This window comes from Echiichthys vipera (assembly GCF_963691815.1).
Source record: "Echiichthys vipera genome assembly, chromosome: 16".
Lineage (NCBI taxonomy): Eukaryota > Metazoa > Chordata > Actinopteri > Perciformes > Trachinidae > Echiichthys > Echiichthys vipera.
The window spans coordinates 21,324,749-21,344,611 of record NC_139841.1 but is presented as its reverse complement, the minus strand read 5'-3'; the positions used below and the strand labels follow the sequence as shown (position 1 = coordinate 21,344,611).

Below are 19,863 nucleotides of genomic sequence, written 5' to 3'. Positions count from 1 at the left end.
GAAAGAAGACAAATGAGTGAATGATCAGAAACAAATTATTACAAAATAATTCAAATAAGTGCTATCAAATTATATGCATTTTCCCAGGGTAACGAATGTGTGGGAAAGATATAGGTTATTAGTGGTAGTAGTAGTAGCATTTTTATTTTATTTTAATCAAATCTAATTTAATTGTATTTAATTTAATTTAATATAATATAATTTTTATTTTATTTTATTTTATTTTATTTATGTACGTTAAAAGGTAACTCACTCTACCAGTTGGTGGCGGTAATGCGCCGTGATGTTGGAAGATTCAACTTCCGGTGTCGATCCTCAGGAAGAAGAAGAAGAAGAAAAAAAGAGAAGACGAAGAAGAATTATCTGTCAACATGGCGTTCAGTTTTGGCGGCGCCACGAGTAACCCAGCAGCAAGTAAGGACATTTAAACTTAGTTTGGGAGTATTTTAATAAGCCTGGAAATGTGTCACTAAGAAAGTGTCACAATAGCGTCATTTTGGTGTGTGTGTGTGTGTGTGTACACACACTACCAATACATATAAAGGAACTCTGTCATCAGTCGGACAGTTTTGGGCTAAATTCTAACAAACTTTCTGTTTAACCCACAAATATAAATGATGGTGTAATGTTTGAGTTAATTTAATGGTTTTAAACTAAAGTCTAACTTCTTATCTTTGTAACCATATGTCGTTTTAACGGCCTTATTTAACTTTGTGTTTACAAGAGTCGCCAAAAGGAGGCTAACACCGGTGAATTATAGGGGATGTGTCACCAGTCGCCGCCGTTCGCTGGTATTAGCCCTATCCGGACGTATCCGGTCTGCCGCAGTTTCTTGTCTTTTCGTGTTGCTTTTACTGGAATAGCGCCACCGAAGTGCAAGCAGAATTAATTTACACACTTCTAAGAAACTACAAGTGAAGTTTCATATTTGTACATGAACATTTACACGTCAAATTAGTAGAATAAATTGACCCTGCGGAGAGAAAGCAGCTCAGGTGGTGGTTTACAATAAAAATGTAAATTTAGAAGCCTTAACGGTATATTTAGAGCATTTTATTTTATTGTGATGGACTAAAATGATCCCGGATGTTGTGACAGCATCAATGCTAATGTGGACGACCAGCAGCTACCAGTGTTTACGGCGAGGAGTTCGGGGTGTCCGACTAGGGCCAAGAGGAGCACGCGGCTAATACACCGGTGTTAGCCTCCTTTTGACCACTCTTGTAAACACAAAAATGCATTAGACCGTTAAAACGATATTTGGTTACAAAGATAAGAAGTTAGACTTTAGTTTAACACCGTTAAATTAACTCTAAACATTACACCAGCATATATATTTGTAGGTTAAATAGAAAATTTGATAGAATTTAGCCCAAAACTGTCCGACTGGTGACACAGTTCCACTAAACCACCACCTGAGCCGCTCAGACTGAGCTTCGCCCAAACTTTGACATGTAATTGCCGATGCACACATATTAAACTTCACGTGTAAATCCTTAGTGTGTTATTAAAGTCTACTTTCACTTCGGTGGCGATCACTCAGTAAAAACAACACGAAAAGACCGGAAACTACGGCAGACCAGATCCGTCCGGATAGGGCTAATACCAGCGAACGGCGTCCGACTGGTGATACATTCGCTACACACATAACGTCCATACTGTAACGTTACATACTTATTGTTCTGTGTCCATGGTTACATACAGTTACCGTTATGACTTAGCTAGCAGTGGGCTAACGTTAGCCGTCTTGGCTAATGTTTTGGTCCCTCACCAGTTGGTGTTTATCCGTCTAATCTCGAGTCTTCCTCTTGTGAAATTCACTGTAGCTACACGTTAACGTTACTGTAACGACACAACAAGCTCATAGCAGTTCTCTATGTTCATGTAAAGGCACGTCCGGGTTTTCATTCGGTTCATTTGGTGCCAAAACCACAGCATCAACAGCAACATTTGGGTTTGGACCTGCAGCCGCCGCCACCACCACCACCGCCTCATCCGGATTCGGCAGTAAGTCCAGAGATCCGGTCCTCCTCATTAAAGGGGGCAGCTCTGCTCGCCCATGATGACCCGCAGCAATCACAGCTGCTCGGCTGTGTTTGTTGTTGGTTAGTGGTATTCAAGAGAGATAATAACTTTGTAAACTTTTGTTTTCAAAGCTGCTATATAAATAGATGAATAAAACAGCGCTTTGACAGCCAGAGCAAAGGCAAAAGCAGTATAAATCCATACACATCAACAAGACAAGATAAACCATAGGACCACTCTTAACAAACAGGAAAAACAACAACTATTAATTAAAAATGAAATCATCAGAAGGTTAGGTTAAAACAAAAAACAACAACAGTAAAGACAATATAAATAAATAGATACAATAAATAAAAATACAACATCATAATCTGAAATACTTTAATAATCCCAGGGGAAAATTATTTTCATTGCAACATCAACAACAATATATATATATATATATATATACATACAATATACTATATATTCATACTACATGAACATCAAATCAAACGTTTACAAAGTGCTTTGACAGCAAGAGAAAAAGCAAACTGATGTCAAAAAGCCACACACACACACACACACACACACACACACACACACACACACACACACACACACACACACATAAATATATACCCCTGCAAAGCCTAAGTGCACTAACTACGAAATCATTAATAACATGATTTCTGCAGAATTTGGGGCCTGAAAGTATGGAGGTCATGATTGATTTGGGTAATAATTATTAAATTATAAACTAGTAAACCATAATCCATTACCAATGTGCCAAATATTCATTTGTTGGGACAGTAAACAAACTTTAAAGCTATTTTTGTTAGTTTAAATTCTTGCGTAGTTACTGCACTTGGGCAGTATGCACATTAACAAGGCAAGATAAATGATTGGACACACAGGAAAAACAATAAATAATTATTTAAAAAATAAAAATGAACAGATGATAAGGTAAAACAGACAGTAAGGAGAATATAAAAAATAAAATAAATGCATAAAAAGACAACATTCCATAAAATCAAGTCTATAAAGGTCTGTGATTTTAAAAGAAGTCACTGATTCAGCAAGCCTTGGATCCTCGGGCACGTTGTCCCAAAGCCGAGGGGCCCTGGTGGAGACGATGGCGTCTGGTTCTGAGCCTATGGAACGGTTAGAAGGTCCCTGGCCGAGGATCTGAGGCCGCAAACGGGCTCGTATGGGGTCAGCATTTCTAAGGGCGCACTCACACAAATATAAACGGGGGCTAGACCCTGACGAGCTTTAAAAGTGATCAGTAAAATCTTAAAATAAATTCTAAAACTAACCGGGAGCCAGTGAAGTGAGGCTAAAATTGGTGTGATGTGATGGCCCAGCTGGAGGAGGGAGTTGTGGTTGATGCCAGTTAGAAGAGTAACAGTAGTCTAAGCAGGGAGATGCAGCAGTTCATACCCCGCTTGGGGACGGTCTCATCCACCTGCGTGGGAGTACTACATTGTGGATTCACATAAAAAAATGCTTCAACGGCTGGATTAACTGGTTGTTTTGGCTAGTTTGAGTAAATTAAACTCAGATTAAGATAAACGGAAACACAAATTGATGGGGAACAGAGTGTGGTATACTATATTAATACTGGGCTTAAAGCAGTAACGGTGTAGGGCTGCAGGTCTATCACATAATAGCTTATGACAGTGGAGTAGCAATAGTATAATTGTTTAACACTCCTAGATGATTACACTCAATTGGGCTTTACTGCAAAGCTTAACCTTACACCTGTAAGCTTTTACTACATACTATGTGCAAACTAGAGTAGGTTTTGTTGTTGACTCTGTGGGCACCACAAAGTGTGAATGAAAACATAGAGACATTTTTCTTTTCCTGTCTGATACTCAAACATATTGTTGGTCGTTATGAATCGGAAAGACAACAAAAATTAGCCCATAAATGTATGAAAAATAACCTTTGTTACTTTAGGTATTGCAACTGTATAAAGAGGAACTGCTTTCCGTGTTTGTTAGGCATATAGTTTGTGTTGACTACCTTTAGCTTCCTTTGTTTTTGTATCCGAATCTTATTGTGTGCCAGTGTAACTGACCGCCTATGTTGTGTTTGCTTTTTCTTCGTAGCTCTTACAGCCCCTGGTTTTGGGGCAGCCACCACCACTGCTGCTGCACCAGCCACAGGATTTAGTTTCGGCTCCACCAACACTGGTAAAATACACACTTTATATACAAAGCAACATTTTTTTTAGTCCTGCCTCATTTTAAGTGCCTGACGACTGTTTGTTTTACAATGAATAAGGTAAAAGGCCTGACCTTTTGTCGTTTAACTCCTCCATGTCATTCTCTCTCTCTTGCTGCCTGCCTCCGTTGGCTGCAGGATTTGGGGGGCTGGGAGCTGGAAACACCATGGCTGGTGGGTTTAGTTTTGGGGGGTTTGGTTTAAATGCCAACCCAGCAGCAGTCAGCTTTAATGTGGGGTGCTTTGGTACAGCAACCACCACTGGCACTGTTTTCAATTTTGGTAATAGCCTGGCTAGCACAGGTAGATGACCTTTGTAATTGAATGATTAATCAGCACAGTCTGTGTCTGTAAACACATTTTCACCCATTTTCACATCTATGTGGTGCAGTAATTTGTAACCTCACATGTTGCTTTCTCTCATTAAATATCATGCATTATTGCTTCCATTTGCACGAGGAAACAAAATGTTAAATAATGCACTCATCTCATTTGATTCCTGTAGAGAGCCAGAACATTTTCACCTTCTCTGTAAGACAGAAGAACAATGCTAGATAGAAATACGATTTAGTTTTTCTTTTTATCAATCTTTTAAGCGCACTCGTGATTTTTCTTCTGCTTCTGCTATATGTTGAATAGTCTGTGATTTCATTTATTTTCCCTTTCCTCCATTTATCTCTCTCTCCTGTTTGTGTTACTTCCTTTATCTCATCTGGCATGGTTTGCTTTGTTTCTCAGGCACTTTTGGTGGCTTTGGGACAACTACAACCGCTGCCACTGCACCAGGGTCCTCTTTTAACTTTGCTACTCCTTCCAACACCACAGGTCAGCAATGTGGCTGCATTTAACAAAGATATATATGCTTTCCTTTTTCTTGTTGCCATTCATGTTTATGGTTAATCATTTAGTACCATAGATGAAAACTAGAAGTGGTTTAAAAACATGGAACATGAGAAAACTGATTTTGGTTGGCTTGGTTATTTTCTTACTGCGTTGGCACATCTTCTGTTTTAGGAGGCCTGTTTGGTAACACGCAAAACAAAGGGTTTGGGTTCTCCTCTGGTCTTGGCACTGGGGCCGCAGCTGGAACAGGAGGATTTGGAGCTGGATTAGGAACAACTGCCCTGGGTGGGTTTGGAGGCTTTAATATCCAACCTCAGCAGCAACCAGGTGAGACCCTGTATTTCCAACTAACAGTTTTTGTGTTTCCATGGGAAGATAACAAGATTATGACCCAGACACGACAGCCATTGCAGAACATTAAAGTGATACCCGTAATTTGTTTTCAAATTAATAAACAACTTGTCTTTGGAGGCTCATCATAAAATGCACAAATGAGCACATTGAACATGGGGGGGAGAAATGTTATTCAGCCTGTCCTGGATAATAGTGCAGCCAGCATACTGGGAACAATACAATTCACACCATGTTGTATTTCCTCATTTCAAAATCAAGTGCAAACGGACTCCATAAGAGGTCCACAACAATTCTGCTGTGCACCTCTTATCACTGTAGAGGGCAACAACAAGCAGAAAGTCAAACGTTTCAATTTTAACATCATCATCAATCCAACAGTGTGTGTCTGAAGCAGAAATATGAGACTTTGCAATAAGAGTTTATAAAGTTGGACTTTTATAAAGACTTATAAAATAACAATCATTTAAATCAGTTGTCAGTCTGTGTGTCACAGGCTGCCTCACTCGCTGCGCTGGGTAGAGAAATAGTCAATGAATCAGTTAACACTGTTGATTTTTTTCCCATAGAGCCGAAATGAAAACTTTTTTGGTTTAGTAAATTTCTGCTGTCACTCAATTAGGGAGCTTCTGACAGACAGTCTTGTCACATACGGAGCCTTCGGGTCCGTGAGGTCCTGACACTTACTAGCTGCGGGAGCTCATGTGTTACCTGTTTGTGTTACGGTGCAGGCGGCACTATATCTTCTTAAACTGCTTGCACGTTGTTCCTGTCTTATCTGTCACTCTGTTGCTGTTTAGCCTCTTACATATTGATATGGTGAGACATCTGGTCGAGCATGTGCAACAAGATTCAAATTCAGTCGCACACTCTCAGGTTTTGGTCTTTTTTTTAGCGACCATTCGGTGGCAGTCTGGAGCCCTGCCTAGACATAAATTTGTAAAAGACAATGTAAAGAATCGGACAATCTGATGTGTCATTCTACCTTTTCCCTTTCTCCTGCCAGGAAGTTTGTTTGGCCCGCAGGCCCAGCAACAGGGTCAGGCTCAGCCCACCCAGCTATACCAGCAGGTCACAGCTCTGTCAGCTCCCACCTTGTTAGGAGATGAGCGTGACTCCATCCTAGCCAAATGGAACCAATTGCAGGCTTACTGGGGCACTGGGAAGGGCTACTTCAGCAACAACAACCAACCTGTTGACTTCACCCAGGAGAACCCATTCTGCAGGTTCAAGGTAACGGTGGATAGTCCATTAGAGTGGTTACATTTTTTATTAGGTTTCATTTAATTTTATGGTATTCCTCTATCTTGTGTTTCCTAGGCGGTGGGCTATAGCTGCGTCCCAGTGAGTAAGGATGAGGATGGTTTAGTGGTCTTGCTTTTCAATAAAAAGGAAGCTGATGTACGAGCTCAGCAGCAGCATCTGGTGGAGTCTCTCCACAAGGTCCTGGGAAGCAACCAGACACTCAGTGTCAATGTGGACGGTGTCAAAGCCCTGCCCAATGACCAGTAAGTGTCTGTAATATGTTATTCAGTACTACTACACACATGGTTTCCTAATTACTTTCAAAATAGATTTTTAGCCGTCAGAAATTGTAGTAGATGTTAGACAAATTCGGCAAATTAAATCTGGACTCTTATTTGTGTGTTCTGCGTCTCTCAGGACAGAGGTGATCGTTTACGTGGTGGAACGTTCTCCTAATGGCACCTCCAAGCGGATCCCCGCCACCACACTCTTCAGTTATCTGGAGCAGCCGAACATCAAGGTCCAGCTCACACAGATTGGCGTGGTCATGTCTGTCACACGCACAGAGCTATCTCCTGCACAACTCAAACAGCTGCTGCAAAATGCACCTGCAGGTAAATGCAGGTTTGTGTCAACCTCTGGCTGAATTCAACAGATTGTTGGTATGTGATTTACTTCTCTTTCTTCTCACTAGGAGTGGACCCCATCATTTGGGAACAGGCTAAGGTGGACAACCCTGACCCAGAGAAGTAAGTTGGTTAAGAATATCTGTTCAAGACTTCCCATAAAGGTTGGTATAAGCATGTTGTGGGGAGGAGGAAAATTGTTTAAAAAACAAAAACTTCTCTAATGGTTTCCTGACTAATGCCTATCATGCCAAAGCTTTTACTGGGTGTTTGTTGTTTACAATAACAACAGGCAGCTTAACTCTGTGTGGTAAGACGTGTTGTTAAAGTTGTTAAATGCAGGGCTTAAAGTCCTCAGGTGCCAGGCCTGATTTCAGGCATAGAGCAATTTAAAATTCATACAATACTTACATTTTCTTGCTTTAACACCTGTAAATATTTTTCTCCAGATTAATACCAGTGCCCATGGTGGGTTTTAAGGAGCTGCTCCGCAGGCTGCAGATCCAGGAGCAGATGACCAAACAGCACCAGACCAGAGTGGATGTAAGTGAAATCACGGCTCTTACTGACGGTCTTAGCTCTCTAATTAGTGCTCAAAATACTTGTTTTCTGTGTACATGCACTAGTGCATATAACCTTTAAAATGACATGCATCAAATTGTTTCTACCTTCACCATTCTGTGTATTTGTTCTTCTGTCCCTGTGCCACGGCCACAGCCGGACTGCAAACTTTTCATTTTTGTTTGAAGAGAAATATTTAAATTGCTTGGTCATAGCCAGTCTTCTGTAGGGGACTCCATTGAAAACTTTTCATATTAAATAATTATTTTATAAAGGTTCAAAAATGAGGAACTTATAAATGTTGTATTGTAAGTTAAGAAAACTGCCTCTTAAAAAAATGTACAATACAATAAAAATGAAGGAAAACATTTATTTATTTATTTTATTTATGAGAGTTTTAAAATGAGGACTATTTAAACGCATTTGAGCTGACTTTCCCTGTACGGTAATGTGCAGCGAAACGACTTAGGGTTATAGTCTGTGACAGTTTGAGCAGAAAGGCATCGCTGCCAACAATCTTAACAAATACGGACATCATGGCTGACGTTTTATCTGGTGTATAAAATCTGAGAAATGATTGTTGAAATACAGAGTCTTCCTTGTGGCATGAGAGCGTGTTAAAACTGTTGATTGCATAAGTTTCACGGACAATGTCTGAGAGACGGCACCTCTGAGCAGCTGCATACACTGGTGCATGTGGACCTGAGAATTAACATGAACGGCTCAAATTTTACATGCACATGGTATTTTTGAGCCCTACTAAATGTAAAAAAAAAAACGTAGATATGTGCACAGTGCTTTCTGATTATCAACAGAGCAATTTTGTACACGTACACATGTGTAATTTATGCTAGCTGCCAACAGGTTGTTTACAGCCAGAATTACTGTTACAAACGTAGCCGCAAGTGTCAGGATTTCAGAGCATAAAATGCAACATCAGACCTGTGAGAATGAAACTACAGCCCACATCTGTTTTATGTCGTTGAGCAAAACATCAAAAAAGCCCAAAACAATATGCAACAGGGCAGGGATTGTTTTCAGCTTGATGGGTCTAAAAATATAACTTGAAATCAGTGAAAAAATGCTAAACATGTTAACGATGTTCCTCCCTCCTGGTTTCACGCACGCACGCACACACACACACACACACACATGGCAGATTATTTCCAGTGACATCAGTGAACTGCAGAAGAACCAGGCGACCACAGTGGCCAAGATTGCCCAGTACAAGAGGAAGCTGATGGATCTCTCTCACAGGGTGCTGCAGGTAGCTGCCACATCGCTCTTATCTTTGTTTGCCGATATTCATTTCATAGAGTTTGAATGAATAGCACTGTCTGTCTTTCCCTGTATTATCATTTCTGCTGCAGTGTTTCTTATCATATCATAACACTACTCCTCCTCCTACGCCCCTATTTGCCTGGCAGGTGCTGATCAAACAGGAGATTCAGAGGAAAAGTGGTTATGCTATCCAAGTTGATGAGGAGCATCTCAGGGTGCAGCTGGACACCATTCAGTCTGAACTCAATGCCCCAACACAGTTCAAGGCAAGTGTGTCCAAACTGTAGCAGTTACAACTACATGCTGACTGCGTTCATTTTTTTCATTCATTAAGACTTGAAATCAGGGTAAACGGCTTCACTGCACGTTTGAAATTGTGTTACCATGTTTATTTTACAAGGACGTTCTAAATTCAATGTAATGTGTCTGTAAGACCAGTTGGTAGTTAACTAATAAGTTTTATGTATAAAAAGTTATTCCACCGTCCTACAGTATTTGTGGTAATTTAGGTATTTCAACAAGTATTTAGGCTTTTATTAAGAATCCTATCTGGTAACATTATAATACCTGTGTTTTTATTTGACAGGGTCCACATACAGTAAACATAAATTTCAATTAAATCTGATGCAATACTTGGAGATACAGCTAAAAGTTCCTTTTCATCCCCTGTCCCTGAGGGTATTCAGAAATAACAGACTGTAGAAATGTCTTTCGAATCGAGTGTTTAACAAAACTCTTTAATCAATTGAGTTAAAAGGACAAAAGCTTATGTTTGCATACTTAAAAATGTTAAACCTGCAATATGTAAGTCCATTTTTGCTAGCAAGCAGTCTTCCTCTTTCCAGCTCTTGCTGACAGTACAGCCGCCTTTAGATCAGTTGAATGCCACTGGCAGAAATGTGTGAGATAAAACAAACTGGGATCCGCTCAAACGATCCATAGCGCTACTAGAGGCTAACACTCCTCAGGCGACTTTTAGGCGTCATTACGTTCTGATGGTATTTGATAATAAACAGTAGTTGTGTCTATGGCTGTTAGTTGAGTCTTATTTTACAGATATTTTACAGTATTTGTGTTTTCTACTCTCAGTAAGACTTTTATTGTTTTCTTCCAGGGTCGGTTGAATGAATTGATGTCCCAAATCCGGATGCAGAATCACTTTGGAGCTGTGAGATCAGAAGAGCGCTACAGTGTTGACGCAGACCTTCTCAGGGAAATCAAACAAGTGAGTCAGCACATTTACTCAATGCTTCTTATTTTAACATATGTGCCCTGCAATTCCACTTCCAGAGCTCTCAATGCACATTTCTCTAGACCATGATTGTTTTTTTCTTTGTGGTCATTAACTGAAACACTTTGCACTTATCTGTCACTTTCAGCACTTGAAACAGCAGCAGGATGGTTTAAGTCATCTGATCACCGTCATCAAAGATGACTTGGAAGACATCAAACTTATAGAGCACGGGCTGAGTGACAGTGGACACGTGAGAGGAGGCATCCTGAGCTGAGTCTACACTACCAGCACACGTTCATATGCTCTGACTCTCAAAATCAATCCTGCCTGTCACCCTGACAAGCCAACTCTTGTCATGGTGTTGGATTCAATTTGAAGCAATCTTTTGTCTCTAGGTTTGTTCATAGGAGGGCATCTGAATTGGGAGTAATTACTCTCTTGATCACAGTTTTATCAGGACTTTTCCCCACTGTCTGTACCAACAAAACCATGACTGGTTAATCTGTGCTTTCCAGACTGATATAGAGAGCTTAATGAAAAGACTCAACATCATCTAATAACAGCTGACTTCCCTTATGTAAAAGCCGATTATGGATATGAGACTTTGATTGTGACTGGCATGTAAACAAGTCGTGGGATTGAGTGTGTGTTGTTATTTACTACATTGTAAATACATCTTTGTATTTCTTTTTTATGCTGTTAGAATGTTAATAAATTTCATTTTAATTGAAAAAAGTTCTTCACTATATCCCTTTCCTTGTTTACATACTGTAAAGCAGTAGGACCCCTGGGGTGTGGTGGGGGGAATAAAAGGGGAGTCATGACGAGGTTAATTATAAATGATGCATGGTTCTGCACTGCTAGCAAAGCATAAACATGTTTATGAAAGGACTGGCAGGTACAAATAAAGAAGAATAATATCAGTACTGCGGGTTGTGAAGACAGGCAAGGGCTTGAAAATATTTGTATCTACAAAAGGGGGGGCCCTGCAGAAGAAGTGAGGGAACCAGTCCTGTGAAGTTAGTCTTATTTTTCAGTGTGTGCTGGGCTTTTCTGAACCACCTCACTTTCTGGTCCGTCTATCTGCATCCTGTTGTTGACCTGAAGAGCTTATATATACAGTAGTTGCATTGTTGTGTTAGTAATATGGGGCATCTCACGTCACCTGTGTTTACCTGCAGACGAGCCCTTTCCAACATCTCATCAAAGTAGGGCTTGCGTTGATAGGATTCATGTCCTGGATTGGGACTGATTGGCAGTTGAACTGATTAAGCAGCTTTCTGTAAGATTATATCCCCTTCCCCTCTTGTAGTCATCACTGATATCCCGTCTGAATTACACACAGTTTTCCAGAGCACGTGCAGACGTAAAGGAGACTGCGGAAGTAGTGACTGATGACTAGTTTTGCAGAAAATATGTCACATTTAAAACCGATAAAATGATGCGTATTGTTGTACTTTAAATAAGCAAATACATGATGTAGACCACAACATGAACATCTACAGTAATGGCTCAGTACTCAATAATAATAATAATAATAATAATACCTCTATATCTTACAAAAAGCCAATTTGGGCTCTTCTGTTTTATGTCAAGAGCCCAAATTACAACAAAACAAATTATGGTTATTAATAACAAACGCTGTGTTTTATTTCTAATGTTTTTAACACTCATGCATACATTTGAATGCTTTAATTTTACCTTTAACAGCCTATTGAACACCATTCCCTTAATATTTTAAATTTTATCCTCAGGTAGTGCTGCGTTCTCATTGATCAAGCTCCATGAGTTTATAACAGAAAGAAGAACCAGATATATTGTCTTTTTTTATTCCCATCTTCTTCCTTGACCACTCACGGCTCTGTCAGAGATTCAGGTGCATTATGCTAGTAACGGCTAATGATGAGCTGCTAGCTTCAAACAGAGCCGAGCAGTCTGGTGAGCTCTCTTTTTTCTTACTCCACACATCCAGTTTTCATTTTCAGTCTTGTAGTTTTCAGCGCCAACCAATGCTAACTCAAGGGACATCACTTGGGGACATTTATCAGACTTTCCACATCACAAAAGCCTTTATATGTACAGTGGAACCACCCAAGACCTGTACACAGATTTCAATGTATGAAATTGCACAAACACACTCAATATGAAAGGCAAAGACAGCATCACATGTGATTTATGTCTTTAATAAGGTTGATCATTAAGTTACACACATAAATCCTTAAGATACACCAACGTCTCAAATAAATATTGAAAAATTGGAAAAAATCAACCAAAAGTCTTTGGTATGAAAGATCTAGGATGGTCCACACAGGTCAAATGGATGAGATACTACTAAACATGTTCATTTCCATAAGTGTATCCAGGTGAACAAGCCTATCCAAGACAGTTCTGGGTGTTCTCTGAGCCGCAGCTCCTGGACCAGGCGCTCAGGTATGTGCAGAGATGTCCACCAGCCGGAAAGCCTCCATGAACTCATTAATATCGATGCTCCCGTCCTTGTTGAAGTCGATGCTCTGGGCCAAGTCTGCGATTGCCTCGTCACTGATCTCTGTCTGAAGATGAGAGCTCAGGAGTTTCCAGGTCTGACGAAACTCCTCGAAAGAGATCAAACCTAGAAGAAAAAAAGGGGATTTGTAACATAGAAAATCTGTATTGTGTGTGCGCACCATTTTGTTGATTCCCTTCCAAAGAAAGTGTATGTTTAGATATACAGAAAGACCTTAATGACATAATATTTGTGTTTGATAAATAGAATTATTTTATTTTTTCACGCTTTAACTGTAGAGTATTGTTTGTACATACTGCAGCTGCCCCTTAAAATGCTAAATAGTATGGTTGTATGTTGAACATCTATTTTGCAGTTGGGTAAACTTGGGCCTGCTCATGGCACTAGATGAAAAATCAGCAGCATGAACAAAGTCGGTAGGGGTTCATCCTCTGTACAAAATTTCACTGCAGCCAAATTTAAAGTTGTTGAGATATTACAGTCTGGACCAAAGTGGTGAATTCTGCCGGCCGACATCCCTTAAGTCATGCTGCCAGCCAGGCTATAAATGAGAGAAAGACACTGAGCTCGTGTCTGGGATCCATGCGCAGCATCTAACTGACCTGAGTGGTCTGTGTCTATGATTCGAAAGATGGTTTCCAGGTTGGAGTGGTTTTTGTACATAGTTTCCAGGATGCTGTTATCTGAGATCTGAAATGACAGAGAGACAAATCGATTAAGATTTTGCAACTGCGTGTGTCGGAAATAAACGGTGAGAAAGATGGACATTAGACACTCGTCGTATAAGGCTGACCTCTAGTTTGGGCTCAGTGATTGAGAGCTCCCTTATCCACTGCTGGTAGTCCACCATGCCCTCCTGGGTGCTGCTGACAAGCTGAGAGCGCAGCACCCTCCAGGGCAGACCTAAATTCAGTACACTCTCTGTGGCGCTGGCCCAGTGCATTAGAGAGATCACCCCTGAGACAAAGACAGAAACATACAGTGGAGATATTTACATCCTGATATACTGACACAAGAATCGTTCTTCTGTTGCGTTAACGTGTCAAAATCCATCACAGCTGCACAGTACCTTTGTTGTTAGGATCAAACGCCTGGAAGGCACTGATGAGATCGGACTTGTGTACAAATAGTTGTTTTCTCAGAGCTTGCAGAGCTGATCTCTCTGTCCACCCAACACTGGCAAAGAGGTAGAGAGAAACATTTGTATGTCTACTGCATAAATCTCCGAATCACTGGGAAATTAACTGATTATAATTTGAGCATGTGCTGAAAGTGTTTAAATGTTTATGGGACATACATTTGATTGTTTTCTTTAACAGTTTTAACTTGAATTCTCTGCAGCCTCGTACCTTTGTCTCAGTGTGAGCTCTCTGCATGTCCTGCTGGCCTGATACTGAATGAAGTGCGGGACCAGATCAGGGCCCATTCTGATGTAGGCTCCTCTGTTGCTGCCTACCTCATAGTAGTTAGATGCTGAAAAAATAGTCAGCACCTGAATGCAACAGAAGACGGTTGGTAAGTTTGCTAATGCTTACTCTGTGAGTAATTGATTACTGATTGCTGCCAAGTCATTTTGCACATTTTGTCCCGTTATACTCAAACACATCAAAATGACATGTTTCCATCTACTGTAGGTAACACACTGTCTATAGATAAGTACCTCATACAACCTTATTTAAAAAAAACTGACATATCCCTTTAAACTCCACCTCCTGTGTGTCTATTGCGCTCACCCTGCGGTTGTGGCAGAACTCATAGCCTTCCTGTTTGCACTCATGGGAGCGGATGAGGAGGTGGAGGTTGTGTCTGCCCAGCACCTCCTCAGTGACATCTGGCCCCCAGTAGCATCCTCCACCTCGCACCTCATTGGGAACGCAGCCATTCTGGGGCATTGGGTCACTCCACAACATGTCCACTATCTGGGGGGCCGAGTTAATCATAGTGAGGAAATGTTAAAATATGTGCTTTATGTGGCACTGTGGCATGCACATACTTACTGTTGCCCAAACCGTAGCAACCACTGTGCTCCAACATCCTTCCTGTCACTTACTTGTTTCCACTCATCCACGTCTGTCTCTGTTGTTTCTTCAGACTCCGGGTCTGAATCAGAACCAGACGTCTTCAGTTCTCCGTAGGACTGGTCTAACCCAGCAAGCCTGCGCCTCCTTTTCAGCTCCTCTTCCAACGACCAGTTGTGCTGACTGTTAATGGGCGGGCTGTGGAGCGAGCGCCGCGGGAGGACGTGCCTGTAAACCGGTGTTGAGCTGTGGTAAGTGAGAGAACACACTCGACGCCGACCTTCCTCTGGTCCTCCGACATCCCTGTTATTCATTGTCCGAGTCATACTGCCATTGACTGCATGATGGGTCGGCTTGGGAGGCCTGAGAGCTGACACATACTACGCACATTCAAAATAAACACAGATTAAATACACTTGATTTATCTGCTGGCTGTAAAATACACACACCAAACACTGAAGGCCTCTCTTACTTTGTGTCTGTCCACTCTGGCTATCGTGTTGAGGTCTGTCCTGTCAGAGATCCCACCATGCACAATCAGAACCTTGCTGTCAATTACTGTGGCCAGAGGCAGCCAGCTGAAAATCTTCTGGAGAAGCTTCAGGATCTTCTTGCCATGCACCTGCAGACCAAGTCAAGTTTATGGTGACTTGCATACAGTTAGAGGAATAATTATTATAATCTCCTGATCTTATTAATTTGGTCATTTTAGGTGTGGATTTCTGCGCGTTTGGTAAACTTGTGAGTAATAACGCCAGCAGGACTGTATGTTCGACTAACTAAATTTTCACCATAATGAAAGAACATGCCACCCAGTGTTTTTAATAGTTATGGGACAACAAAGGAGGGCTGTGGCAATGAGGAATAAAATGTATCAGGCTTTGGTTGCAAAGATGATACTTATTGATCAATTTACTTGGTCTTTTCATGAGATTTGTTGACAAACAGTAAAAATAGTGAATATTTCTCAACCTAATGTTTACTTTGTTCAGCTTTGTTGTCCTTGTTTTTAGCTGTATGTCTATTTCTGTGTACATTGAGAGCAACAACAGAACAGAGTCATATTACTTGTATGAGTGCACGTACTTGGCCAACAAAGCTGATTCTGAAATAACACATTTAAGCAACTTCTCTGTGGGAGTCAGACGTGGTGTATCAAAATGCTGCTGGTAGACAAACAGTAAAAAACATTTTTTAGTATTCTTTCAGGCCTTAAGAAGTGTCTACAGCCCGGATCACGCGGACTGAAAAAGTTACAATCTGAAGGTTACTTTTACACATGCAGGCTTGAATGAGGTGAAAATAGAAGTGCCTGTGGTTTGTGCACAACTGAACTATTTCCATTTGATGCTACTTTACACTTCTAACAAACTACATTTTGGAGGGAAATCTTTACTCCATTACGTTTATTTGACAGCTATAGTTGATACACGATGCATCGCTGTAGGTTAAACGTCATGAAATAATAAAGTATCTACACCTCCACCTGCTATGACATAAAAACGTCACTTAGACATTTATGTGTCAGTAATGATTGTACAATAATGTAATATGTAACAGTATAACAGTTACATGTTCCATTTGCATTACTTTTGATACTATAAGTACATTTTGCAGATGCTAGTGATGATTTTAAATGCAGAGCATTTATTAGTATTTTATAAATGTGGCATTGCTACTTTTTCATTTTGGCTAAGAGCACTGTAATAGTGAGGTTAAAGCAATATACACACAACCTACCCTATATTTCCCCAAAACCTCCTTTGTGAAACCATATCTGGAGAAAGCATAAAACAAACAATTAGATTAGTGTACACATCAGCTGTAGATTGACATAAATCCACTTTATAAAACCGTTAACACAAAGAAAACGGTCTGAAAAAACAGCTAAAACTAAGAAGAGGAAAGCAGTTTGCCTCAGGTTAACAATGTGGTCCTCATGGTTCCCTCTGTTCAGATGGACATCATTGGGATAGACCAGCAGGAAGCCAAACAGGATGAGCAGGATCTCTAAAGAGTTTTTACCGCGATCCACAAAGTCTCCATTGAAGACGTACGGTTTCTCAGAGGACGGAAAACCGTTCTAGACAGATTGAGTTTAAAGGTGTTGAGTGAAAATGAATGATAATTTATGATGATTTGCTTAGGGATTGTGAATACCTTATAGAATATCAACAGCAGGTCTTCAAGGTGCCCATGTAAATCTCCTGGAAAGGGGATAAATGTATTAATAATGTAATAATATTTGACAGTGTGAGATCACGCTGAATGTTTCAAGGGCATTAAAAAAAGAATGTGCAACAAAATATCAGAGCAAAGTTTGTAGAGGAAAGGCCCGTGGTGGGATGTAACGAAGTACACTTACTCAAATACTGTTCTTAAGTATATTTTGAGGCAGAGAGAGTGTTGATCTTGAGAGTGTGTTGCTGACAATATTGTGTTAGATATATTTATATATATATATATATATATATATATAGTATGAAAAGTATATCTGCACAATAAGTGCCTTTCTTCTTTAATATTTAAGTATATTTTGATGCTGATACTTTTGTACTTTTACTTTAATAACAGTTTGAATGCAGGACTTTTACTTGTAACATAATCATTTTTACATTGTGGTATTACTACGTTTACTCTTTGTGAGAACTTCTTCCACTACTGGGAAAGGTGTGGTGCATACCGCATATTGTAATCGGTGTGGTGTGGCAGGCCGAGACTTGGCTGATGTTTGGAAGTATTCTTAGAAGTCTCCAAGTCTCTCCAAGAAGCTGCAGAACATATCGAGCATGAAGCTGCTACTAGGAAAAAACGAGGATGAATAAGGCAACCATTAGATACTATGTCTGCTTTGAGTATCTGCCATGAGAGCACTTTATGTGCGCTTACTTGTTTGTGCTTGAAGGCCTCCACCAGCTTCGACACCCCGCAGAAGGTCATGGGGAAAGTCAGATGAGGGCCGCTGTAGCTATCGGTTACTTCAATGCTCTTGTAGCAAAAATATCTCTCCCATTCTGTGTCACGACAGATTTCATTCTCACGGAAGATGTGAGATATTAGGTTTCCTGTATCGGAGGCAGAGAGGGAAGTGGATGAGTGAGGACAGACACATGACGTTTCTCAGCAGAGAGTAGACCGGTTGAGCTCAGATTAGCTCACTGTCAGTAATCTAATGAAACCTACGAGTCAGTGAATTAAACAGGAGTTAAGAGTTGGTCTCACTTTCACTGCAGGCTGGGGTGAAGTGGTCCATCAAGAAACCAAAAAAGTTGTAGAGCTGCAGGAAGAAAAAACAGAATTTGAAAATTAAAGTGTATTTGCATTGTCAAAAAAAAATTAGAAGAAGTTACAGCCATGCTAGCAGCTCTCTACTTGGAGCTGAATACTAACGTCAGCGTGTTACAAGCTCACAATGAGAATGCGATCATGGTGATGTTTAGCAGGTATAATGTTTATAATGTTCCCCATCTTATGTTAAAGTGTTAGCATGCTAAAATGTCATAAGTTTTAAACATTAAGTCCAGCTAAGATATTAATAGAATTCAGATATTTTTGGTCGTAAGTATTAGACATGAAATGTTGACCCAAAGTTGGCTCTAGATGAAAAGTGACTGACGTATTACGGTTTATCCTCTGGGGACCATAAATGTCTGTATCAAACATCATAGCAATCAGTCTTGTAGTGATTGAGATTTTTTCAATCAAATCCACAAATTTCCAACTCATGGTGGTGCGAGAAGGCAAAGTCAAGGGATCACCAAGGATCAAACCTCTGGGGATCATGAATATCTGGTCACAACTTTGTGGCAATACATCCAACAGTGGTGGAGATATTTCTAACTTACTGCCTGACGAACTAACATTGCCATCCACTATGCTGCTAGCATCGCAAAACAATAGTCTTGTCACTGTGGAGAATGCAAATTAGATATTAAAATTCTGCAAACCTTCTCCCTAAAGTGTTTAAAACTGTGTGACCTCACCTTGATCTGGTCTTGCTGACCTGCATATTCAATAGACTGGAAGATATTCCACGTGCACCTGCGTCTCACCTCCAGCCGGGCAACATACTGACGGTACCAGCGCTGGATTAACAGAGCCGCTCGGATTGCTGAAGATTGTGAGAGAAGAAGGAAGCGCTTGGCCGTAACCATGCAGAGGTAACTTTCCACCACCGATACAATTAGTCAGTATGTCAGGTTGACACTAGAAGACTTACCAATGGCAGCTTCACAGAGTGCAGGGAAGAGTGAGTGTGCAAAAGTTAGTAAAACACTGCTATTTGAGACTTTTGTTCACAGATACGTGATGAAATAAGAGACATATTTACCTGGAACTGAGATGCTCACTTGAAATGAAAAAATGACACTGACATTGAGTTATTACAGTAAAAAGGAACATTTGACTTCTCACTAGAATGATTAATATAAAGGTCGCACCTTTGTCACATTTCTTCAGCTGTAGTTGAGATTTTCCCATGCCACATCCCATGACCCTTTGCTTTTTTCACTGTCAGAGATGAAGAAAGTGTCATTTTGCAACCTGGGAATAGTTTAATAATAGATTTCTATATACAGTAAAACACATTCTTCTAAATTTACTGTATTGTAAAACAGAACAGTCAGCAGCCAAATGAAAACAAAGCATCATATTGGCGCAAAGGAACCTTACCTGGCCACGTTACATTTCTTTCATTACCATCTTTCAATTCATGTGCACCTTCAAAAATGAAGTATGCGTTATCGCTCTGACTTTTCCATTTCCCAGGCGAAGCAGCACAGGTCCCAAGTGCTGTAAAGTTGTAATTGGATGTCCCCTCTCAGCAGCAACACACTCCCATCCATCACAAGCACAGCACTGGCTAAAGGCTTGTGAGTAGCAGAGCCAAGTGTCTTGGACAGGCCCCGTGATCACTTAAACAAAACAAGTGGATTAGGATTAAACCTTACTACGGCTGGCATC

At 40.5% G+C, this 19,863-nt stretch overlaps 2 protein-coding genes across 6 annotated transcripts; one reads left to right on the top strand and one right to left on the bottom strand.

Annotated features, from left to right (window-relative positions):
• Nucleotides 1–344: 344 nt before the first annotated feature.
• On the top strand, nt 345–11,019 carry nup54 (nucleoporin 54). Of its 5 annotated transcripts, XM_083930199.1 has the most exons (15): nt 356–414; nt 1,891–2,007; nt 4,122–4,205; nt 4,375–4,539; nt 4,975–5,061; nt 5,251–5,406; nt 6,437–6,663; nt 6,751–6,938; nt 7,093–7,289; nt 7,370–7,424; nt 7,751–7,844; nt 9,022–9,129; nt 9,290–9,409; nt 10,258–10,368; nt 10,523–11,019. In XM_083930199.1, exons 1-15 carry the CDS (start codon nt 372–374, stop codon nt 10,649–10,651), a joined length of 1,881 nt encoding a protein of 626 aa, XP_083786325.1. In that variant the 5' UTR covers nt 356–371; the 3' UTR covers nt 10,652–11,019. The 5 variants fall into 5 exon arrangements, with proteins under 5 accessions (XP_083786323.1, XP_083786324.1, XP_083786325.1 ...); XM_083930195.1 differs by lacking the exon at nt 4,375–4,539; XM_083930197.1 differs by lacking the exons at nt 1,891–2,007; nt 4,375–4,539 and having other exon boundaries at nt 345–414.
• Nucleotides 11,020–12,803: 1,784 nt separating this feature from the next.
• On the bottom strand, nt 12,804–19,392 carry ppef2b (protein phosphatase with EF-hand domain 2b; the record flags this gene model as incomplete). The annotated part of the gene is made up of 17 exons (XM_083929663.1): nt 12,804–12,988; nt 13,486–13,573; nt 13,677–13,840; nt 13,953–14,059; nt 14,233–14,375; nt 14,617–14,802; nt 14,934–15,281; nt 15,374–15,523; nt 16,642–16,678; nt 16,818–16,984; nt 17,062–17,108; nt 17,585–17,699; nt 17,791–17,966; nt 18,124–18,178; nt 18,885–19,012; nt 19,232–19,249; nt 19,341–19,392. 17 exons carry the CDS (start codon nt 19,390–19,392, stop codon nt 12,804–12,806), a joined length of 2,166 nt encoding a protein of 721 aa, XP_083785789.1.
• Nucleotides 19,393–19,863: the final 471 nt, after the last annotated feature.